Genomic DNA, 25,799 nt, shown 5'->3' with positions numbered 1-25,799 from the left:
ATCAGCCTGCATGAGTTTAAGGGCGAGAATCAGTTAAAACTACATTCACCTTCTTTGGACAAAATGTTCTGAGGAATGATGAATACATATAAAATAACTTTAAAAGGGAGACAGCTACCACTCACAGCCACAAGTGTGCTTTACTGCTATATTTAGCTAACCACACAGAACTGCTTTAACCTAGCCTTGCTGTAATACGATGCCAATTTATCCTCTGTCCAAACAGTCTATTCATTAAGTCCACATTTATTGCAGATTCTGATTGTATGTTGACCATCCCAAGATAGGCATCACTAGGGTTTCAATAACAGCTCTGCAAACAGTGTTTTAAAGGTGTTTGTACCTTTCAATAGTTTCTAAGCAATTTACAGAGAATCAGCTGGTATGTTTTAGGGGTTTTACCTATGCCTTGAAAAGGTTGGTTATTTCTGACCACAGAAAAGACACTACAGTATAAGGTGCATAGGGACATTCTGAAGAACTTAGTAATGCTTTTTCTTAGCAATTGCTGAAGATGTTTCAGATGCCTTTTTAATGTTTTTGGAAAAAGGAGTGAGGTGGGATTATGGAATAGGGTTATCTAAACTATTTGGAAGCTAGGAAATGAAGATGTGAAAATGAAGGATCAACTTTATTTGGCATTTGAAAATGTCTGATGTTCCTACAATTTTTTAAAAAAGTATAAGCTATTACGTATCTAGTATGGTTTGGATTAAGTCTGTTCATGCCCAATTAGAGTTGATAGCTTTAACAGCAATAACCATGTAACCCTCTACCTACAACTGCAGCAACATAACAGAATATCCCTCTAGAGCTGGCAGAATACTGTTAATATCTGAAACTGGCCTCTTCCAGAAAGATAACAAGGCAACCTGGTGGGTCTAAAATATCCTTCATCAAAGGAAATATTTCACTGCCTTTACCAAAAACACTAAAAACGTACTGAAGAACAAGAAAGTGCAAAAAGTTCTCAACAGGCAATTTTCCTTCATATTTATCTTTTACTTTTTCCAGGGCATTTCCCGTTTTAAATTTTAATTGTGAATAGCTCACCAAAAAGTGACTATAGTGTTCCCTCACTTACTGGGGGTGTTACGTTCCAAGACGACCCACAAAAAGTGAAAATCCGCAAAGTAGGGACGCTATATATATGTATATCGCTTTCCAAGGGTGAGGCAGAAGTGAGGAGAGATTTAAAGGCACCACGCACCTTTCTTTTGCTTGCAATCTCTGCTTTGTTTTGCAATCTCTCTTGATTGCCTGCCTCTCCCCCGAGTGGGAGGGTGAAACCTCTTCCACACTCCATCATTGCCAGGAGGCAGGATTAAAACACCACAGTGGGCAATGGCAACCATTCATAAACTGGGAGGCAAAAACCTGCGAAACAGCGAGTCCGCGAAGTAGTGAAGGAACGCTGTATTCCTTCTAATTCTGCTAGAGAAAAAAAGGAAGGATCCAATGCACACTATGATAATAAGAATAAATGCTGGCACTAGGTGTACAAAACAGGCAGACTTGTTTCCATAACAAATGGGCTTGCCTTCTACTTCAAGAACATAACACAAATTATAATAGAACATACCTGTTACATTAACAAATATTTTAAAAAGCGATTAAAGGTTATATTACCTATGGAATTATCATTTACAGTCAATGGCTAAGCAAGGCTGCCACAAAATGAGTATTGTGTTTTTACAGATTGGGAAAGGCTCTTGGGAATTCTGCAAGGAAACCATAATCTGTGCCACATTTGAAGGAAGATTCTGGCATTGCTGGTGGTCCTCTTCTTAAATGGAGCAGAGTGCCCCAGCTAACCATAATCTCTATGGGAACATAACCTTATGCTGGGCAAAAGAGGAGGAGGTCAATTTGCATCCTAGTGTGTGCCTTCCCCAGCAGCCTGCATTAGCATGTCAAGCAATTGGACTGCTTTAAAAAAAAACCTGTGAAAATATTTGACCACGTGCCTAATGGCCACATTTTGCCTAATCTTGTGCCAGCGTATCAGCCTATTTTTTAGGGCAGAGAGTTGAAATCATTTGACATGTTTGAAAACACAGCTACTATTGCTTGAGACAGTACCAAAACAATCTCTCTCCCATCAACTCTTCTCTGTGGTCAGAATTTGAACCAAGCACACACCTCTGTTGGAGCTCCCAAGAATTTACTCCAGAGAGTTGGGAGATCAGTAAATGTATGCAGGAGGTAACAAAGATTACTTTGCAGGAAATGGACAAACTTGCCTCCCGCCTCTTTAAATTTTGGGTACATATGCTATATCAAAAGAGCCAACACTCAGTTCAGCTCAATAGTTGCTTAAATGTAGAAACTGCTGATTTCATGATTCCTTTCATTTGTGTAGGCCTTTATTCTTCCTTCTATCCCAGTAAGCACACTCTTTTGTTTACCTACTGTGGAATAAGGTTGTAAAATTGAAGGTACTTGCAGACCCAGACTAAAAGCATTGTCTTAGGCAGCATAGTGGATTGAATATTGGGCACTTCCAAAATGAAAGGTACATTGTATGGGTTTTGTGTTAACAGTTCAAGAATGATGGGTGGGCAGGATTGGAAGGAGAAAAATGCCACAGCATTTACACATCGTTTTTTCTTTCAAGAAATTAAATCAGGCAGACAAATTCATAAAGTTAGTCAGGCTTCTTGACACTTAGTAAATGAAATTTCTTTATTTAAATTAGTCCGTTTAGTTCATATTCAGGACATCATAAAAGCCAAGGTACTTGATCATTCAGACTGGCCCAGAAAATAAGACTTCAAGCTGCAGAGGGAATCTGAACAGCGCTTGGTCTTCTTTGAAGTCAGGTGTTGAGGGTAGTTAACTCTGCATATAATTTTGTTTATATAATTTAGTATACAATGCACCATTCACTCAGCAATATACTCTGAAAAATATACAAAACTTACATAACCAAATGAGCAGTGTTTGACAGCCAACAATTACCATCCAAATTAGTTTAAAAGCACTCCTAGAGCTCCACAAATAGAACATGAATTCCACATAAAGCAGATCAGACATCTTTTTTTTCAGGAAAAATATGTATATTCACTTATTCAATCATCTTCTTCAACACGAATATAAAGGATTAGAGCCAGGCTCAGTCAGATGCATGTAGGCCTCACTGATTTTCAGTGGGATGTGAAGGCAACTAACTTAGCGGGATTCAATCTCAAACAAAAAGTTGTAATCTGATAATAACTATATTGTCTAGTGCTGAACTGGTTGAATTAACTTTTTTTGTAAAAAAAATCTATACAGTATTATTGCACTTCTTGAATGTGCAGTATTTGGAAACATACCAGTACTGAAAAGTGGTCTTGCATTAAGATTTTCAGGAACAACAACATGAAGGCGAGGAGAAGTATCCAGTCTGCACCAACAGCATGCTGTCTTCAGTACAGACCTTCATTATTTCGTTCATGTTGCCTTTCAAAACTGTCTCTTAATGTCTGAAAACACAGGAAGACAAACTTATCAAGTAGTCCCACAAAATAAGATCAAAGAAAACTGTCCAAAACTTATATTCCAATTATTGTCCAAAAAAAGAGGTTACACAGATTTGGAAATATATGCTGCAATATTTATTAATATGAATACTTGTAAATGCTATTTTGCTGCTAAGATATGCATCACTTAGGCAGGTTGGTGGATATCTAGGAAACTTAACATCTAAATCTAATTTATCACAGTTTCCAAAATTTCCAGGTGGAAGCTTAGTTCTTTAATGCTGTATGATTTACTATATAATTTTTAAAAAATCAAATTAGTAACCGAACAATCTTCAATGTAAACTTACAAGACGTTTTCAGTACTGATAGATGGGGCTATGATCTATGATGTGGCATTTGCTCCATATGCACGTTGAGTTTCATTTCATTATCAAGGATTTGAACAAGCTGTTGCATGGAAGGAAGGTGCCCAGACTCCAGCTTCGACCACACAGGAACATCTAGTAAGAGGTACGGAAGAAAAAGGAAAATGTGTAATTGGCACATTGATGCAATATTTGCGAAGAAAAAACCAAAACAAATCCTGGAACAGCTAGTTATGGTCATATATTCACCAAGCCCTTCATAAGTAAAAATCGAAATTTGAAAGCAGCTAATAACATTTTGGAATGTTGTATTACTAAGCAAGAATTTACTAACTAAAATTTAATTCTTACCTTGATTCTTAAGGTAAGATTTTTCTTACTGCAGAAAAACATATATCATTTTATTTATTCTGCAATAATAGATACGGTTCCTGGGTGCTTTTATTTGTTAATGAAGTTTACAGGTGTTATTCCTATTTCTGCTCTCTCATACAGATATTGTTGGGGAAAGTTCAGAAGACGTTTTCAGCTCAGTGATTCACGCTAAAATAATCTTGTCTTTATAAATTTTTAAACTACTTTGTGTCCCCTTCCGGGAGAGCAACATTAAATAAATAAATAAACTAAAATAGAAACTATCAGATAATATTTCTAATAAATTCACAGCTCATTATTTTCGAAAGATGGCTCTGTGCACAGGGCTTCTATGAAGAATTCATGTTCCAAGATCTTATTGCCTTGTTATCAAACAATATAATAATACAAGAGTGGCCTTTTTAACATAAAGTAAGAGCATATCATTTTTCTCCCAAAATGAAGGCAATATGACAGCATCATATTGCTATCATTTTGCTCACCACACGTTCTGAAATATTTGAGAAAATTTAGGGCTCATTCCATGTCCATCTTTTGCTAGAGGGTCTATAGTTTACAAAGACTTTCTATTTTGGTCTTAGTCCAGTTCCACGTAGGGGAAAAGTCCGCTCCAACATGAGTTTAAAACATCTGGGCCAGGGCAGACTTTTGTCCCCACATTGGCTTGAAAACCCCTCACTTCTGGTGGGGGTGTCTAGATGCCCTCCCAGAAAGTTTCAGGAGGACAGGTAGACACCCACACACTCTCCCCTAGACCCCTTAACAAAACCCCAAAAAATAACTAATCCGGCCACCATTTCCCTGCTGCCAGACCTCTCCTGGCATGTAGACTCCGGCAGCAGTGTAATGGCAGCCTAGTAAGTTACTTTCTCTTTTTTGAGGGGTTTTAAGGGGTTTCTGGAGAGGGGGTTGGTGCCCTTGGGGTTTTCTGGGCTGATTCAGCTGTGCGGACTGTCCCCTCAGCAGTCCCAGGACTACCAAGGGTCCAAACAGGGTCCATACTGGATTAGACCCAGGTCTTTCAGGAAGACCTGGGCCTAATCCAGTACCTAATTAATTTGGAACAAAAAACGGTTTTCCTGCTTTGTCCCAAATTAATTTGCTTTTACCTGAGGTGTCGCATGTGAGAGGGCCTGAATTTTGTGGGGCTGTGTAGATGCGCCCTTTGTATCCAAATGCAACCAGTAATTTCACAGAAACCTTAATGATGAATACAAATCCATTTAAAATCTGGATGATCCAAATGCTTTTCACAACTCACCATTAAAAGTTATTTCAAATGCACCTGTTGACATACACTGGTTCTCAATCATGTTGCTAAGGAAGAACACCATCATGCAAGCATAGACCTAAAAGTTAACAGCATTATCCTATGTTACTATATTGAAATCATGTAACACATTTCTTAGTTTTCATGTATAATCAATTGATCAACCAACAGCAATATTTTCTCTTTATGAATTTTTAATAAAAAAATAATCAATTTTCCTTACATCTCTTAAATTAGAAACATAACAACAATTTATTTATATCCCACCACCATCTCCCAGAAGGACTCAGGGTGGTTTACAGAAGCACATATAAGTACTATAACACATAAAAATAGAGGTAAAATTACATCACATATAAAACAATGGCAATATCAGTTAAGATACACATAAAAATAGAGGTAAAATTACATCACATATAAAACAATGGCAATATCAGTTAAGATACAAAAAACAACAGCAAAAGTTCTCAATACCAAAGATCACCAGTTTTAAAATACAAGACTGTAGCTTGTATAAGAAACATGTGAGATCAGAATATTTTTCTTCATTTTGTCATTTATTTACTAACAATTCTATCACAATGTCTAAAGGAAATGCTTTGAGTGCAAGGGTGGAATGTGTGCCCTCCTCCATGAGCTGCCCATTCCTGAGATATTTTAATGTGTATACAGTTAAGAGGAAGACGTACCTTATTTTCTTGGCCCCACTGCCAGATGCTTGGAGCTTGCATGCCAAAGAAAGCAAAAGGATCCTTGCCAACAATAATGAAGCCTATTAACACTAGTTTGAAGACTGACAGGAAAGATGCTATATGTCTGGTAGAAGAAAAGATAAATCAATCAATAAACACGACATCTTTGGGGAGCGAAAATATATCAGTAAGTCAACAATTATGGCACACTTCACTGCACATCTCTGATTTTCACCTCCTCAAAATAAACTAATTGGAGTACATTTAAAATTTACAAGTGCTAATGGGTAGGTGTAATTTCAGAATTATCAGTCCGCCCACCCACAATGAGACATTGAATTTTGCTATTGGTTGTTGGCTCTGATGTTTGTTTTATATATTGCTTAATGCTGTTATTTTTATCTTGTTATATTGCATTTTGTTATTATTTTGTTGACATGCTTTTTAATGTGTTATGTTTTAACTGCACTGTGGGGGTTGGCCCCATGTAAGCCGCCCCGAGTCCCTTCGGGGAAATGGAGGTGGGGTAGAAAAATAAAGTTATTATTATTATTAGTAGTATTATCATTATTATCATCATCATCAAGGGCACTACTTCTTATATTGGTTACAAAGCAATAAGTGCAATAAGTGCAAGGGATTTCGCATCATCATCCCTTCTACAGCAAAAAAAAAAAATTAAAATATTCTATCATTGCCAAAAGTATTATATCATTGCTTGCCAATATGACTGGAAGTGATGTACCAAGACACATGAACTGATGCACTGATAAAATTCAACTGTGGCCACTAGAACCAAGTAAGATTATTCTTCATGTTTTAGAATATAATCCATTCAAACTACTGGAGATACAATCAAAGAGTAGGAAGAAAGAACAATGGCCATCCAGTCCAACCTCTTCCCATGAAGAAATGCTCAAGCGAAGCACTCCTGACAGAAGGCCACCCAGCCTCTGCTTAAAAACCTCCACAGACTCCACCACACTCCAATATTTAGTCTATTTTAACACATAAGTAACTCACCTATAAATAGGTTGAGGAAGGTAGTTTTCCCCTTCAATGCGGATGTCTGGGTACCGCTGGCTAATAACCCGCATGTACTCCTCAAACACCCGCCTGTATCCTCAGGAAACACTGGAAAAAATATTTTATCACAATTAAAGATTTACCACAAATAGTGAGTTCAATTATTCCTAATAAAATATAAGATTTTAGGGAGTGTGCATCTACTGCTTTAAGCCTACCATTCTCATCTATGTAAAAACTTTCATTTGTCATCACAACTTGCCTTACATCTTAGTTCTCTCTCCACACTCTCCACTTAGTCAAAGCTCTTTTTAAAATCCAATGTTCATATTCATGTGCATGTACATATACCCATATGCACAAAAGAATGCGATACACTTCCAAGCACAATTTTTGGTGTGGAAAAGCAACATATAAAGGAAGATCTAATCTAATTTTAAACTGGAATAGAGAAATATCAAATTTTTAATTCTCATTTTCAATTGTAACCAAGTCTGCAATATAAGTAAACCCGTCTGCTTATATTTCCCCTCTACAAGTATATTTCAGATCCATGAAAGTAGATGAAGTTATAAAACAACAAATGACTGCTCTTGCACAGGTTTATTATGCAAGTATCTTAGGAAATACAAGTATGTTGCAATAACGAGTAGCAACAACAGTCAGCCAGTCAAACCTGCTGACATCCTGCTCTAGTAGCCAACTTTCTTCTAAAACCCAAGTAAGTACAAAGAAGGGGCCAGTTTTGTCTATTGAATTTAATAGCAACGTTCATTAGGACAAAGTGAGACACCAGGAAAAGAAAACACATTTTATTTTGATGTTGATATAGAAAATTTGCATGAGAGTGCCAAAGCACACTGATGAGGAATATGTACATAATTTCAACAAAAACTTCCTGTAGTAGAGCTGCTGGCTTGGATTCCTTTCAATTGCACCTTAGTGTGATTCTCGTATGAACTTTGTTTCTACATTTTGATTTGATTCACAGCTGTACTCTTCAACCATAAGAAAATTTCACTATGAAATAAATTAAAAAGAACTGTAAGATTTAAAAAAATAATCCACAGCCTTATTTGTAAAAGTTGTACAAGTGAAGAGTTTATGTACAAAATTATTGCTCAGACCTTAACAGCTACTGCAGCTCACAAATCTTAATAAAACAGTGCGCATTGAAAAGCAACATGAAATTCTCTCTGCTCCCCCCCGCCCCCCCAACCTTTGGTCCCAACTGAGGTGTGTTGCTATGCTGATGTTAACACCAGTACTGAAGAAAAACGACTGTTAAAAATAGTAACAAATAGGTGGAAACACTGTTGATTTTAAAGGAGGCAAGCAGCATAAACAAGTGATTTTACGAAGGAACTGTGGAAAGTTTATGCAATTAAAGAGTAGGGAAGAAGCTGAACTTTGAACTAGACGTATAACTATTACCAAATATGCTTCAGCTTTGAAATGCAAATACCACTTCATTAAATAATTACTTCTAGAAGCAAGCACTGAAATTTAAAACTCCATGTTCCATTTTTCATTCCAACTCTGTAATTCATATTCAGAGTAAAACATCATTAAAAAACAAACAAATGTATTTCTTTATAAATAATAACTTTAAAATGAAGCAAGATAATTCAAACAGTAATGTTTAATTCTTATAAGTAACTTGGAACCTTGGAACTGTCACAATGAAGCACCTCAAAAACTGCAGTCTGTGACTTAGGATACATCTACACTGTAGAATTAATGAACTTTGACACCACTTTAACTACCATGGATCAATGCTATAGAATTCTGGAATTTGTAGTCTTTGTTGGCAGACAAAGCTAAAGACCTTGTAAAACTACAACTCTCATGGTTCCACGCCACTGCAATTAAACTTATAGCAAACTGTATAAACTCTACAGTGTAGATGCACCTCAAGAAGTCCAAATTAGTAGCTGAAATACAATACAGACTTAAGTATGTTTATTCAGAAATACAGGAAGTCCCCAAGTTACACACAAGATAGGTTCTGTAGGTTTGTTCTTAAGTTAAATTTGTATGTAAGTCGTAACAGGTACTTTTAAAAGTATAACACCAGTCAAATGAATTAACACCCTCTTGGTGCTTGTTTTGCTGTCTGTGCCCCTGTTTCACCTCACTTTCCATCCCTGCGATCATTGGAGTTTGAAAAATCTGGCCTGTCGTGGAAACAAGGACTGGTGAGAAAGCTTCAGTAGAGAAACAGTTTCCCCATAACTCTTTCAGGAGTTAATTTCCCTTCCCAAGAGTAGTTTTCTCTCACTTTCTGTTGCCTCACCTCCTTTCTTCACTATGAGTCATTTGTAAGTCAGATGTTTGTAACTCGGGTACTATCTGTACACTGCTTGGGCTGCATATTATGAAGATGTGATTACTACCAACTGAATAATCCTCTTGGTAATATGTGGATAATTCTGGAAGATTTCAGAATCCCAGGTAGGGATGCTCACCCCATATTTGCAATAAATGTGTGTGTATGTGAATATGGAGTCGTAACATCATTCCCGGATCATTTCCTCTATTCCTCATCACTATTTCCTGCCTCCCCCAAATTATCTGACCTCAGCTACTTTTCATGATACTTTGAATGCATTTTCATCAACCATTAATGTACAAGTCATTCCTTCAGGGAAAGGAGTGAAAGAGAACAGCCAACAATTAAATCTGTGTCTTGAGAAATGCTCCATCCATGTTATAATCCCACCCTCAAGGCGTAGAATTGATGCAGTTTGGCACCATTTTAACTATAATGGTTCAGTGCTGAGGAATCATGGGAGTAGGCTATGGAATGATGTGCTGGAAGAGATCTGAGAGCTATATAAACTGTGAGAATTTAACACAGAATTAAAGACCTATGTCATCTGAAAAGCAACCCCGTTAATTTTAAACCATGAATCTTAACTTTACATTGTATTAGTATTGTGCTTCAATCTTTTCTCCTCTATGTTTTTAATATATGTATTTTATCGTCCGTTATTTTATCTATCGTTTAACAGTGTCGTTTAACAGTGCTGTACTCTGTCTTGAACTGTGAAGAGAGTAAGGTAACAAATAGTGCTGACCCTTCACTCCAGACCCGCCAGTTACAATACTTATTTCCAAAATTCCATTTTTTCTATTACAGGTTTGTTCCCTTTACCTTTCATATGTGTGGTTGGTGGAGATGAGAGACAGGGCCTTCTCAGTGGTGGCCCCTCAGCTGTGGAACTCTCTCCCTAGAGACGTCATCTGGAGTTTTGGAGTTGGGTGTCACCTCTACGCAGATGACACACAACTTTACTCCCTAGTGCAATTATTCTCAACCTGTGGGTCCCCAGATGTTTTTGCCTTCAACTCCCAGAAATCCTGATAGCTGGTAAATTGGCTGGGATTCCTGGGAGTTGTAGGCCAAAACACCTGGGGACCCACAGGTTGAGAACCACTGCCCGAGTGACATCAGATTCTCCCCCCCCCCCTTTAGGAAAAAATTGAAAACTTGGATGTGGGACTAAGCATTTGGATGAAGTGCATATATGTGAACATGGAATAGTGCAATGATAACGGGAATGGCTTGGACTTTAATGTATATTTGTTATTTGCTTGATATTTATTTTTAATATAATTTTATTAAGTATTTTATATAGTTACAGGGAAAGAGGGAGAATATTTGTAAGAAGATAGGAAAGTAGGAAATAGTAAGATAAAAATAAAGAGAAAACAATAATAATAATATATACGTTAAAATATATTTATTCCAAAAAGAAAAAAGAAAAAAAGGGATTTGCTTGATATTTATTGTATGTAATGTATGGCATAAAATTATGCCTTTGTGCGCCGCTCTGAGTCTCCGTCAGGGTTGAGAGGGCAGGATATAAATATGGTGTGTGTGTGTGTATATACATATATATAATATTTTTGAGAAGATGGGGAAAACTTGTAGAATGTGTATATATCGTACAAATTCTACAAGTTTTCCCCATCTTCTCAAAAATATTAAGTCTGAAAACCCTCTTTTAATCTTACTATTACATGTCAATTTATTGTTTACTGCAATATCCCAAATCTCAATATAGCAGGTATGGCAAAATTGGGCCCTCCAAGTGTTTTGGACTTCAACTCCCATAATTCCTAGCAGTCCTTTCTTTCCCCCCTCAGCCGCTCCAAAACACCAGGAGGGCCCAAGTTTGCCCATGCCTGCCCTATGCTCCCCCCCCCCCCCCCGGGCATTCTTTCCATTTTTTGGCTATTAACAATCTTGCTGCCGTTACCAGGTTGGCAATTAATTCATTTACCTCTTTTGATATTTCAATAGTATTGATAAACGTCAGCAGTGCTATTTCAGGCATTCCTGTTATCTCTGTTTGGCGATTCCCCTTTTTCGTGAAATACATTTTCCCAAATTTTTTGAACATATTTACAAGATCACCACATATTTATTTATCGTGTCAGTGCAACCAGTCGATTATATTACATTTCTAACAGAACAAAGCAAAAAAAAAAAAAAAAACCCCAGACAAAATACAAAATTTGTGAGTTTGGTAGTTGATTAAATGTCCTTTGACCAGTATCTGGCCACTTGGAGTGCTTCTGATGTTGCTGCAAGAAGATCCTCCATGGTGCATGTGGCAGGGCTCAGGTTGCATTGCAGCAGGTGGTCAGTGGTTTGCTCTTCTCCACACTCGCATGTTGTGGATTCCACTTTGTAGCTCCATTTCTTAAGATTAGCTCTGCATCTCGTGGTGCCAGAGCGCAGTCTGTTCAGCACCTTCCAAGTCGCCCAGTCCTCTGTGTGCCCGGGGGGAGTCTCTCATTTGGTATCAGCAATTGGTTGAGGTTCTGGGTTTGAGCCTGCCACTTTTGGACTCTCGCTTGCTGAGGTGTTCCGGCAAGTGTCTCTGTAGATCTTAGAAAACTATTTCTAGATTTAAGTTGTTGACGTGCTGGCTGATATCCAAACAGGGGATGAGCTGGAGATCTCTCTGCCTTGGTCCTTTCACTATTGGCTGCTACTTCCCGGTGGATGTCTGGTGGTGCAATACCGGCTAAGCAGTGTAATTTCTCCAGTGGTGTAGGGCGCAGACATCCTGTGATAATGCGGCATGTCTCATTAAGAGCCACATCCACTGTTTTAGTGTGGTGAGATGTGTTCCACACTGGGCATGCATACTCAGCAGCAGAGTAGCACAGCGCAAGGGCAGATGTCTTCACTGTATCTGGTTGTGATCCCCAGGTTGTGCCAGTCAGCTTTCGTATGATATTGTTTCTAGCACCCACTTTTTGCTTGATATTCAGGCAGTGCTTCTTGAAGGTCAGAGCACGGTCCAGAGTGACTCCCTGGTATTTGGGTGTGCTGAAATGCTCCAGTGGGATTCCTTCCCAGGCGATCTTCAGGTGGCCTTCCCGGATGATCTCAGATTACGAGATGGGACATAGGGGTGGATGTGTTCGGACAAGTAAGCTGGGCCAGGACCGTATAGAGCTTTATAGGTCAAAACCAGCACTTTGAATTGGGCTCGGAGATGGACTGACAGCCAGTGGAGCTGGCACAACAAGGGGGTGTTGTATGTCACCCCAGTTAGTAATCTGGATGCCAATACATTAACCACAATAATAAAACCACAATCAAGCACAAATCTGTCTGGTTGTGCCAGACAGGTTTCGTATGATATTGTTTCTAGCACCCACTTTTTGCTTGATGTGCAGGCAGTGCTTCTTGTAGGTCAGAGCACGGTCCAGAGTGACTCCCAGGTCACCACATGTATATGTATTACCAGTTTCTCGACAGCCCCTCCAGCACTGCTTACTTAAAAGAGTATTTCTTATCGATTTGATTTAGTCTAATTGGCCCTTCCCTCCCCCCCCCTCCCCCCAAAGACTCAGGCCTGCTCTTGACAGGATCAAGAGCAGGCCCTTTTTTCCTTCCTCACCTCAAGATTTCCCCTCAAAACACCCACCATGTTACCCTCCCCCCAACCCCCCGTTCTTCCGGGCCTGCCTGGCTGTCCCTCCCTCCCTCTCCCGGAGGCCTCCTCACCAGATCTGGAACTTGAGGAGCGGGCCCGTCGCGTAGGCCATGCGTAGCTTCTTCCCCGGCGGCAGCCCGCCCGGCTGGGCCCAGGCCCCGCTCAAGCCCACCGCCAGTAAGAAGAGCAACGCCAGCGCCGGCCTCATCCTCCTCTTCCCCTTCTCTTGCGGACCCCGAGAGCGCCCTCTCCGTCGCTTCTTTCCTTCCTTCCTTCCTTCCTCGCCGGAGCCAAAGATGGAAACTTCCGCTCTGGCGCCCCGCCTCCGCCTACCAGCGGGCAAGGAGGTCACGCGAGCCGGGCGGCGACTGCGCCTGCGCGAGAGAACAAACCGTCGTTCTGGTGGAAAGTGGGGGAAGGGGAAGTGAAACGCCTCCCCTCGTCATCATTGGACCGTTGGGCGCGCGCGCTGGAGGGAAGGCGGCTGCGCATGCGCACTAGGTTTTCCTTCACTCCCTCGTGCTGCTGTTTGCCTCCTTTCAATCTCGCTGGAGGATGGACAGGGCCTTACCTGCCATGGTTATGGGATCATGGGAGTTGTGGTGACAGGACAAAAAAAATGCCAGTCTAGCAATGATTGAGCAAAGACTTTGGATGAAAGGGTTATAACCCATTAACACGCAGGAAGTAATGCTACCCCTCTATTCTGCTTTGGTTAGACCACACCTGGAATATTGTGTCCAATTCTGGACACCACAATTCAAGAGAGATATTGACAAGCTGGAATGTGTCCAGAGGAGGGCGACTAAAATGATGAAGGGTCTGGAGAACAAGCCTTATGAGGAGCGGCTTAAAGAGCTGGGCATGTTTAGCCTGAAGAAGAGAAGGCTGAGGGGAGATATGATAGCCATGTATAAATATGTGAGAGAAAGCCACAGGGAGGAGGGAGCAAGCTTGTTTTCTGCTTCCTTGGAGACTAGGACGTGGAACAACGGCTTCAAACTACAAGAGAGGAGATTCCATCTGAAAATCAGGAAGAACTTCCTGACTGTGAGAGCCGTTCAGCAGTGGAACTCTCTGCCCCGGAGTGTGGTGGAGGCTCCTTCTTTGGAAGCTTTTAAACAGAGGCTGGATGGCCGCATCGAGTCCTTCAGGAGATGCTAGTGGGGTACAAATAAAGTTAATAATAATAATAATGGCCATCTGTCAGGGCTGATTTGAATGCAATATTCCTGCTTCTTGGCAGGAGGTTGGACTGAATGGCCCATGAGGTCTCTTCCAACTCTTTTATTCTATGATTCTACATGAGATAGCATCGTCGTCCACACTCTGGTTACATCCCGAATAGATTACTGCAATGCGCTCTACGTGGGGCTGCCTTTGAAGACGGTTTGGAAGCTTCAGCTAGTCCAACGGGCGGCAGCCAGATTACTAACTGGGGCGACATACAGGGAGCATACCACCCCCTTGTTGTGCCAGCTCCACTGGCTGCCAGTTCATCTCCGAGCTCAATTCAAAGTGGTTACATCCCGTATAGACTACTGCAACGCTCTCTATGTGGGGTTGCCTCTGAAGACTGCCCAGAAGCTGCAATTAGTCCAACAAGCGGCAGCCAGATTACTAACAGGAGCAGGGTACAGGGAGCATACTACTCCTCTGTTGTGCCCACTCCACTGGCTGCCAATTAGCTTTCGAGCACAATTCAAAGTGTTGGTGTTGACCTATAAATCCCTAAATGACTTCGGCCCAGTTTACCTGTCCGAACAGATTCTCCCCTATAAACCATCAAGGTTGTTAAGATCTTCTGGAGGGATCCTGCTCTCGGTCCCACCATCTTCACAATCGCGTCTGGTGGGGATGAGGGACAGGGCCTTCTCGGTGATGGCCCCTTGGCTCTGGAACTCTCCCTTTGGAGATTAGAACTGCCCCTTCCCTCCTGACCTTTAGAAAGTTGGTGAAAACCTGGCTTTGGAATCTGGCATTTGATGAGTGAGGCAATGGCTTTTGACCACACGGACGGATGGGGATGAATCGTGATTTTTTATGTGAACGACTTGGCTTTATATAATTATTTTATAGTACTTTAATGTGTTTATATTAGTGTATTATTGATGTGATGTTTTTAAACTATTGTGTATGAACCCCCTTGTTGTAAACCGGCCTGAGTCCCTCGTTGGAGATGAGAAGACCGGTATATAAAAGTTCTAAATAAATAAATAAATAAAGTGTTGGCTCTATATGGTTCTGGCCCAGCTTACTTGTCCGAACGCATCCACCCCTACGTCCCATCTCGTAATCTGAGATCATCTGGGGAGGCCCTGCTCTCGCTCCCGTCAATTGTGCAAATGCGTCTGGCGGGGACGAGAGACAGGGCCTTCTCAGCGTTGGCCCCTCGCCTATGGAACACACTCCCAAATGAGGTAAGATCTGCTCCCTTCCTCCTAGCTTTTAGAAAGGAATTAAAATGATGGCTTTGGGACCAGGCCTTCGGACAGTAGATGTATGTAGAGTTTAAAGGGCATGGACTGGAATGACAATACGACTGGCGAGACTGTTTTTATTATTTATTGTTTTAATGATTGCTTATCCGGCAGGACTGAAGACCGACAGGTTGCAGGTTCGAATCTGGGGAGAGGCGGATGAGCTCCCTCTATCAGCTCCAGCTCCTCATGCGGGGACATGAGAGAAGCCTCCCACAAGGATGATAAAACATCAAATCATCTGGGCATCTCCTGGGCAACGTCCTTGCAGACAGCCAATTCTCTCACACCAGAAGCAACTTGCAGTTTCTCAGGTCGCTCCTCACATGACAAAAAAAAAAAGATTGCTTATGTACTTTCTAATTATGATTTGTGCTTGATTGTGGTTTTATTATTGTGGTTGTTATGGATTGGCATCGTGTCAGTGTCCAATGTATGGCATTGAATTTTTGCAAGTTATATGTAAACCGCTTTGAGGTCCCCTAGGGGTGAGAAAAGCAGTATAGAAATACTGTAAATAAAATAAATAATAAATAATTGAAGTTGAATGGTAGCCAGTTTGACTGCAGCTGCTTGAATCTTAGCACAGCCTTGAGCAGGCATGGGCCAACTTGGGCCTTCTCTCCAGGGTGTTAGGAATTGTGGGAGCTGAAGTCCAAAACAACTGGAGGGAAGGCCCAAGTTGAAGATAAAATATCCCCCATGGAAGCTCTAAGTGCTGGGAGGTTACCATAACATCTAGCTATCTAAAATGCAAAGTATATACAGTATACTGGGCTTTACTGGCCAATGGATACTCCAACTCAGACATCAGAAGAACTGCAAGACTGAACAAACCACAAAAGTAAAGAAAAAGATCCACCCAGAAGAAAAGTGTTCTTGCCATACAGGGAACCACTGACCGCATAGGGAAGCTGATGAGGAGACATAACATACAAACTTATCTACAGACACACTAAGAAAATCCAACAAATGCTATGTTCAGCAAAGGACAAGAAGGATCCTCTCACTTCTGCAGGAGTCTACCGTATACCATGCAGCTGTGGACAAGTCTACATAGGGACCACCAAACGCAGCACACGAACATGAATCAAGGAACATGAAAGGCACTGCAGACTACTTCAACCAGAGAAGTCAGCCATAGCAGAGCACCTGATGAACCAACCTGGGCACAGCATATTATTTGAGAACACAGAAATGCTGGACCACTCTCACAACCACCATGTCAGACTACACAGAGAAGCCATTGAAATTCATGTGGACAATTTCTACAGAAAGGAGGAAACCATGAAAATGAACAAAATCTGGCCACCAGTATTTTAAAAAACCCTCTAAAATTATAACAGCAAGACAACACTCAAACACAGGGAAACTCCAGAGAGGAAACAATCAGGGACAGCTAATCACCTCTAGGAAACATTCAGTGCATTTAATACAGTATAATAACAATGACATACAAATACACAGAACAAAGGTAAAGCCTTCCCCTTTCATCTCTGGCTTTCTGGAGGAGGTGCTCAACTCTGGCCATGGGGAGGCGCTCTTTTTCCATTTCCAAGCTGAGGAGCATGTAGACACCTCCTGGTTGTGTTGCCGGCATGGCTGCATGAGCACTTTTCTTCCCTCCAAAGCAATACCTATTGATCTACTCACATATGCATGTTTTCGAACTGCTAGGTTGACAGGAGCTAGGACTAACAGCTCACCCCAACCTGTAGCTTCGAACTACCAACCTCTATGTCAGCAGATTCAACAACGGTTTAACCCATTGTGTCACCACAGCAGGGAGAAAGGAAAAGGAGAAAAGGATGGAAAGAAGAGAAAGGAAAGGAGAAAAGGAATGGGAGAATGCGAGGAAGGGAAGAGAAAGAAGGACAAGGAGAGATAAAAAAGGAAGAAGGAAGGAAGAAAAAGAAAGAAGAGGGAAGGTATGGGAGGGAAAGCAAAGGAAAGGCTGGTGTAGGTGGGAAACAGAAGAAGAAAAGAAAGGACTATAAAAATAGGCAACCCTGATTACTGATACAATGTCCTAATAAGAGATAATATAGTAGTCCAAAATACATAAGTCTCCAAAGGTGTGGGTTTCAACTGTAGTAAGAAATCAGCCCATATTTTGACCTGTAGGATTGATCCTAGAAGAATATGAGCATTTTAGGCCCCTTCCACACTGCCCCTATATCCCAGGATCTGATTCCAGATTATTTATCTCAAATGATCTGGCAGTGGAGACTCATATAATCCAGTTTAAATCTGATAATCTGTGGTCAGATTCTGGGATATAGGGCAACGTAGAAGCGACCATAGGTAATACAACCTTATGCAGTAATTAGTCTCAGAGGCATCGTTTTAGCAAATATGGCTCAACAAAAATAATCACTCCCCAGGGTCTCCCTCCCTTAGATACAGTAATGTAATTGTACATAGAAATAAAACTAAGAAAGGATCATGCTGTAAGTATTTATACATCTGCTCCATATAGAAGTATTCTAGGTGGGAAAAGGTAAAAGCAAGGGTTGTTTTGATAGGGGCCTGGCATTCATTTTTACATTTCCTTGTGCTGAAGTACACATCCTGTTTTTAAAAACATAAGGAAAAGACACATACATCATGCAACACAGGTAATTGAAATGAAAACTTGTAACAATGCACTTTTCCAAACATTCAGGGATTGCTATGAACCTGGAAAAAAATCATTGAGACACACATCTGGTGCATCTGAAGGAGGTAAAAGATAAAACAGATTTATTCATGAATTTTTGTGGTATGGTACAGGTCGAGCATTGTTTATCTAGAATTCCAAAATTCAGAATACTCCAAAATCCAAAAATATCCACATGTGGGGGCCAAGATAGTGACACCTTTGCTCTCTGATAGTTCATTGTACACACACACTTTGCTTCATGCACAAAATTGTTTAAAATATTGTATAACATTATCTTGAGTCCCATTGCCAAGATTTCTCTCAACCCCCCTACACACACACACACACACACACACACACACGGTCAAATACAGGTATTTTGAAATTTTAAAAACAGAATAGGCATTTTGGATAGGAGATACTCAAATTGTTCTAGTTTCTGTGGAGAAACTAGCACTGGTATAAGGAAGGAAGCACATTTCATGATCTACCCTTAATATTTGGGGCATTTGTGCAAGTGGAAAATCAGCTAGATTACCCACAGTCATAGCTAGTAAGAATGCAGAGCAAATCTGATTTACCACAATATCTCAGCATATCCTTTGTGATACCACCCCAGTCAGAATGCTGACTCCCAACATATTTCACCCCAACTGTATGGATACATTGAATTCTTTATCTACAGCCACTTCAAATGATGTCCTAAGCACTCTGTTGAATAGAAAAGCATATTGCAAGAATTTGAATGGCATGTGGCATGTCTATTCATTCCTTTAACCCACATGTTTTTTCTTGAAATAATTGGGGGGTTTTGGCGGGGGCGGGGCATCATATAAACCTCTACAAGAGTGCAACTTCCATATGCAAGATTCCTGAAACTAACCAATTCTTCGTGAACATTGGATTGTACCTTTTGGAGTTACCTGGGCATAAGATGCACCATCTGAATTTCAGCATTATTTCTTATGTCTTTTGTGACTATATATAACTGTATATGGATAATATTGTAGTTGCATTTTGCATCATTCTAAAGTGATCCACTTTACTATTGATGCAGCTAAAACTTCACCAAATTCCTTTTTTCCCTTAGGGAAAAAATGAGCCTAACGGTTTTTAAAGATCCCCTTTGGTCCCATGTCGTATCTTTGAGAAATAACTCTTCCTCAGTTTTCTGTATCTATTTATTTTTTCTTTCAAACTTTGGAAATTTCCTTCTAAATTTAATTCAACTTTGTCGGCTAGTCCTGCCGCCAGGATTTATCTATAGTAATCTTATTTTCGACACAGAGCTCTAACCTAATTTCCCTAGGAATGTAGTAATTAAATTGGTCTAAGCTGAACACTTTCCCTTGCGTATCTGTCTTACATCCTGCAGCTACCCTAATTCCCAATTCCACCTAATTCCCCTCTTATTTGGGTTATAAGACTATAATTTTTTTTCTTTTAATAGCCAGTCTTCAACTTCCAATTTTAATATACAGTAATTTATTTGCAGTAAGTTACAGCACCCTCTTGTGGCATACATTGTATGTTTCAACCAAGTCTCTTTTGATCAGATCTGGAATAAATTTGTTAAGCAGCAGAAGTACAGGAGCGAGGTCTCTCTGTGTCAGATAATATACTTGTGGGTCATCAGCAGGAACAACAGGAGTAAATGTATGCTTTGCACTGAGACTAAGGCCCCTTCTACACAGCTATATTAAATCCACATTGAACTGTATTATATAGCAATGTGGACTCAGATAATCCAGTTCAAAGCAGATATTATGGATTCTTTGCCTTGATATTCAAGGTTATATGGCTGTGTGGAAGGGCCCTGAGGCAACCTGGATTCTTATCCCCTTGGAGCTATGAAACTCACTAGGTGTCTTTGGACCAGTCACACTTGCTAGTTTATATTCATTTTTTAAAAATAGGAGTAATTCAGTGTTGTCAAAGGCTTTCATAGCCAGAATCATTGGGTTGGTGTGAGTTTTCCAGGCTGTGTGGCCATGTTCCAGAAGCATTCTCTCCTAATGTTTTACCTACATCTGTGGCAGGCATCCTCAGGAGTTGTGAGGTTTATTGAAAGGTTTATCTGTGGAATGTCCAGGAATGTCCTTGTTTCCAATAAACCTCACAACCTTTGAGGATACCTGTCATAGATGTGGGCAAAACGTCAGGAGAGAATTCTTCTGGAACATGGCCATATAGCCCGGAAAACTCGCAGCAACCCAGGAGTAATTCAGTTTGAGTATCCCTTTTCCAAAACACTGAAATCTGAAATACTCTAAAATTGAGTAGATGATATGTGACACCTTTGCTTTCTGATGGCTCCATGTACACAAACAGTGTTTCAGGCATAATATAATTTGAAATATTGTGGATAAAGTTACCTTCAGGCTGTATGTAAAAGATGTATACAAAACCTACATGAATTTCATTTTTAGACATGGGTTCAATTTCCAAGATATCATGTATATGCAAGTTTTCCAAAATCTGGAGGGGTGGGGAGGGATAATTATAGGGTCCTGAGCCTGCCTTGGAAGATAAGACGAGGCAAACAAGATTAAAGGGAAAGCAGTGGAAAATTGGATCATCCTGAAAGTTGGACTAATGAGCAATGCAGTAAGCTAACACATGTGCCAAGAGAAATTTCTCCCTAGTTATTAAAACAATAATAAAATAAAACAGGAATTTATATGTTGCCTTGGTTGGGCTAAGGAATAAAGCAGACTCTATTTTCTCATTTGTATGAAAAAGAGAAAGGGAGCGCCTACACTGAGGAATTAATGTAGTTTGACTCCATTTTAACTGCCATGGCTCAATACTATGGAATCCTGGAAGTTCTAGTTTTACAAGGCCTTTAGCTTTCCCTGCCAGAGTGCTAGTGCTTCACCAAATATACAAACCCCCTAATTCCATAACAATGAGGTATGGCAGTTAAAGTGGTGTCAAATTACAACGAACATACATCTGAGACAACAAACATACATCTGTAGTCCTCCTTATGGCCCCAAAGTACATTATCACAGATAACATACTGCATTCAAGCCCCGTCACTGAAGACAAACAAGAGGTAAAGTGGAAGCCATAAAGAATGCCAACCCCAAGCACAATTTTAATACAAACGGATGCTTACAACTGTGCGATATTTGCTCCACCCTTTGCCCACAAAACCTGGATTTACCAAGAAAAAAAATAGTAAGAGCCAAGGCCCCTATTCTGATTTGCTTTTCTAGACGCATGAGTGAACAGCCAACATTATGGAATATGCTAGCTTGAGGGTGGTTCTATAAAAACGTATGAGGATTGGGAAAGGGCAGTAAAATGAGCAGATTCAAGAGAGGCAAATGCCAGGGCAGTATGCTACCAAAAATGTGCTAGGGCGTAAGCAGCAATTTGTAATCACCTCTTGCACTGAACTGTAAATGTCATAGAGCAATTCCTACTTAAACATTTGAAATATCTGTATTGAAATAAATAATGGATTGCATAGCTCTTCCAGTAGAGGGCAGTCAATGAATTAATTATTCATTAGTGTGAATAGTTAAGAATCATGAACAAACCTATGATTGAATAAGTCTATTCAAAAGAGTCTAGGGGCCCTTCCGGACAGCCTCTTAATCCGGAGAAGCAAAGTGGGTTTAAAAATCTTATTACCTGGTGGAGAGTCCATACATGCACCCAGTAGCTCTGATAAATGATCCCACAGCATCCACAAAGGCCTGATTAATGTGAACAGAAAGGAACTGCAAAAGCTAAGGTGGCACATCTCCTGAAAGTTTTCCTTTCATTTTTTCCCTAGTGATACTCTGATATGTGCTGCATCTCATAAGCATTTCGCCAATGTGGATATAGCAAAATGTGCACAAACAGATTTTCTGTCACTATTTCTCCACATCCTCACTCCTGTTACCTCCAGGTTTGCCCTCTTGAACCCTTTTTCCTTTTGGGGTCACTTGCCTGTGACATGCTGCTGCCGGTGTGCAATTTCAAACTCAATTTCCTTTCAGTAATACACAGGAAATGAAAATAAAGGAATGGTTGGTGAGAGTTCTCATCAGAATTGCTTTTCTCTTGTGCTTCCATTTAGCCACCTGTGTGTCTATGACTCCGTCTATTTACACCCCTCGATAAGCTGTTTCGGGATCTTAAAATGAGGGTAAGTGCTGGAGCAGTCTACACAAGCGTACCACAAGGAACTCCTCATTCTTTGGAGAGCGCTGGGATTTAGTGCTCCATGGGAGTGTATTCTTTGCCTGATATCAGAATTTATTCAAACTTTTAAAAAATCATGTTTTTATGCTGTACCACATTTAAGTGCGCATTGTGGGTGTGTGTTTTATAGCCACCCCCTCTATCTTCCTACTTTCATCTGGGTTTTCAGGCCTGTGTGGATGGGTCCTTGGTCAAGTCTATCTCTGTCTCAAGCCTTGAGTCTCTATATCAGGAAAATCTATATAAATAAAAATGTAATGTTCGTTTGTGGGGTTGTTGTTCATTCGTTCAGTCGTCTCCGACTCTTCGTGACCTCATGGACCAGCCCACGCCAGAGCTCCCTGTCGGCCGTTACCACCCCCAGCTCTCTCAAGGTCAGTCCAGTCACTTCAAGGATGCCATCCATCCATCTTGCCCTTGGTCGGCCCCTCTTCCTTTTGCCTTCCACTTTCCCCAGCATAATTGTCTTCTCTAGGCTTTCCTGTCTCCTCATGATGTGGCCAAAGTACTTCAACTTTGTCTCTAGTATCTTTCCCTCCAGTGAGCAGTCGGGCTTTATTTCCTGGAGGATGGACTGGTTGGATCTTCTCGCAGTCCAAGGCACTCTCAGAACTTTCCTCCAGCACCACAGTTCAAAAGCATCGATCTTCCTTCGCTCAGCCTTCCCTAAGGTCCAGCTCTCACATCCGTAGGTTACTACAGGGAATACCATGGCTTTGACTAGGCGGATCTTTGTTGCCAGTCTGATGTCTCTACTCTTTACTATTTTATCGAGACTGGACATTGCTCTCCTCCCAAGAAGTAAGCGTCTTCTGATTTCCTGGCCACAGTCTGCATCTGCAGTAATCTTTGCACCAAGAAATACAAAGTCTGTCACGGCCTCCACGGTTTCTCCCTCTATTTCCCAGTTGTCAATCATTCTTGTTGCCATAATCTTGGTTTTTTTGACGTTTAGCTGCAACCCGGCTTTTGCGCTTTCTTCTTTCACCTTGATTAGAAGGTTCCTCAGCTCCTCCTCGCTTTCGGCCATCAGAGTGGTGTCATCTGCATATCTGAGGTTGTTAATGTTTCTTCCAGCAATTTTCACCCCAGCTTTGCATTCATCCAGCCCCGCACATCGCATGATGTGTTCTGCATACAAGTTAAAAAGGTTGGGTGAGAGGATGCAGCCTTGCCGTACGCCTTTCCCAATCTTGAACCAGTCTGTTGTTCCGTGGTCAGTTCTGACTGTTGCTACTTGGTCCTTGTACAGATTCCTCAGGAGAGAGACAAGGTGGCTTGGGATGCCCATTCCACTAAGAACTTGCCACAATTGTGGGGTTAACATAACTCAAAAACCACTTGATGACTTGACACCAAATTTGGACACAATGCACCTATCAGGCCAACGAGTGACCATCACTCATAAAAACACTAAAAAAACACAGCAGAAGAAACTTAAAAAGCCAAAAAATAACGTTACATTGCAATGCATGCGCAAAACTAGATATACATTTTAATGCATGCATGCGCAAAACCACACATATATACGCAATTTTCGCTAAGCCAAATACCAAACAAAAACATATACCAATATTTTTAAAGGTTTTTTTTTTGGAAGGGAAGTATGTCAAGATCTACTAGAGGATTTCCAGGAGATTTGTAGTAGACCTCCCAAGTTTTCTGATTTCCCACTGTTTAAACAGCAGCAATGATTTATTTAAAAGTAGCTCATTACTAATTTGAAATAAACTCAGAAGTAGGTTTTTCTTTGTCTTTGTTTTTCTTACTCAAAAATATCCTTACTCTGAGTCAAGTGCTTCAAGACACCCTGTTCCTTAATTCTATTAGCTATGTCTTCCCTGAACTAGTTTTGCACCCAATTTAGGTAGAGAGCTTTAGATCTTCATTAAGAAAAAAGTAAAACAGCAATTCATGGCTGCAGCCTGAAGAGGCCTGGCATAAACACAGGGTAGCTGTGATGCTGCTGGAGATAGAAGAAGAAAAGTGTTAATACATCATCTTTTGATGGGTCCAGACCAGTGGTTCCCAACCTTTGGTCCTCAGGTGTTTGGGACTTTAGTTCCCAGAGACCTCAGACATCTTGGCCAACTCTCAGGCATTCTGGGAGCTGAACTCCACAACATCTGGAGGACCAAAGTGGGAAGCACTGGTCTAAGCAATGAAAGGAAGTAGTCACATACCCCAAAGCTTTCTAAAGTAATGCAATAAGACTCAATCCATAAGATTTTATTTTGATGTCAATAGTAAATTATTTCATATAGTATACCACTAACCATAGCACAAGACAGGAAGATAAGGCTCCCCAGATGTTGTCTGGTTGCAGTTTGCAGCTGCTGTAGGCAGTCCAGGTAGAATACGAGTTGCAAAGCACATGAGTCAAACTTAAGGCTCACAGCCTGAATCTGGCCTGCCATGTCATTTTATGTGGCCCTCCAGATGTTGAATCACAACTCCTAATTTCTCATCATTAGACATCATGACTAGAGCTGATGAGAATTGCAATACAGTAACATCTGGAAGGCTGCAATTTGCTGTTTTTAGTCAGGAGAGTGGGGTTTGAATTTCTACACAAGGCTTCTGGATATGATGTCAGACTTTAAAACATCCGTTTACCTTTCTCCAACCTCAGAGCAACAAGTGCTTTTGAGTTGCAATTCCCATTATCGCCAGTCCTCGTGGCAGATAATCAAAAGTGATGGGAGTTGTTGTTCAGTAACATCTGGGGACCCAAACTAGGTAAAAACTAAAGAGCACCAATTACTATGTAAAAAAATTATAGTTGTCCCTCTGTATCCTGATTCTCTGTCAATGGATTCAATGACCTTTTAAAGGCTGATGTGCCCTCAATGAAAATGAGTTTGCCCCCCCTGATTAGAGTCATATCTTCTGTATGCATGAACCATGTGTGCATGTGCCTTTAAGTTTCCCCCTCATAGTAGTCCCATAAATTTCACAGATTTTTCTAAGGTATACAGAAGTGATTTGTCATTGCCTCCCTGTGAAATATAGCCTATAGCACTTGATATTCCTTAGCAGTCTCTTATCCATGTACTAACCAAGGCTGATCCTGCTTAGCTTCCAAGATCATATGGGGTCTGGTGCGTGCATAATTATTTCCTCCATCTTTACAAAGGGACTGCTGAGAATGCTTGAAGAATAATCAGGTTCATTCCTTTTCCTTTAAGTGTAATTCATTTCCTTATTTTCTTTAATTCTTGCTCATAGCAAGAAAATAAAACCCATTAATTTCTAAGAAAATTCAGCCTATTAAAAAGCAAGCTAACTAGCTAAAGCAGATGTTTAGCAGGCTTATGTTAGTT

General features: G+C 40.6%; 1 protein-coding gene across 3 annotated transcripts; it reads right to left on the bottom strand.

Moving 5' to 3' along the window:
• Positions 1-2,666: 2,666 nt before the first annotated feature.
• Positions 2,667-13,508, bottom strand: SELENOT (selenoprotein T). 3 transcript variants are annotated; one of them, XR_009631014.2, is made up of 7 exons: positions 13,227-13,508; positions 7,193-7,303; positions 6,167-6,293; positions 5,469-5,556; positions 3,815-3,967; positions 3,318-3,467; positions 2,667-2,902 (listed from the first exon to the last, which is right to left on the bottom strand). XR_009631014.2 is itself a non-coding variant. In XM_060767722.2 (6 exons), exons 1-5 carry the CDS (start codon positions 13,361-13,363, stop codon positions 3,843-3,845), a joined length of 588 nt encoding a protein of 195 aa, XP_060623705.2. In that variant the 5' UTR covers positions 13,364-13,508; the 3' UTR covers positions 2,667-3,467; positions 3,815-3,842. The 3 variants fall into 3 exon arrangements, 1 of the variants encoding a protein (XP_060623705.2); XR_009631015.2 differs by having other exon boundaries at positions 2,667-2,841; XM_060767722.2 differs by having other exon boundaries at positions 2,667-3,467.
• Positions 13,509-25,799: the final 12,291 nt, after the last annotated feature.

The sequence above is a fragment of the Anolis sagrei genome, chromosome 3 (genome assembly GCF_037176765.1).
Source record: "Anolis sagrei isolate rAnoSag1 chromosome 3, rAnoSag1.mat, whole genome shotgun sequence".
Lineage (NCBI taxonomy): Eukaryota > Metazoa > Chordata > Lepidosauria > Squamata > Dactyloidae > Anolis > Anolis sagrei.
Note: the sequence above shows the minus strand (reverse complement) of the source record. Positions and strands in the feature narration are given on the sequence as shown.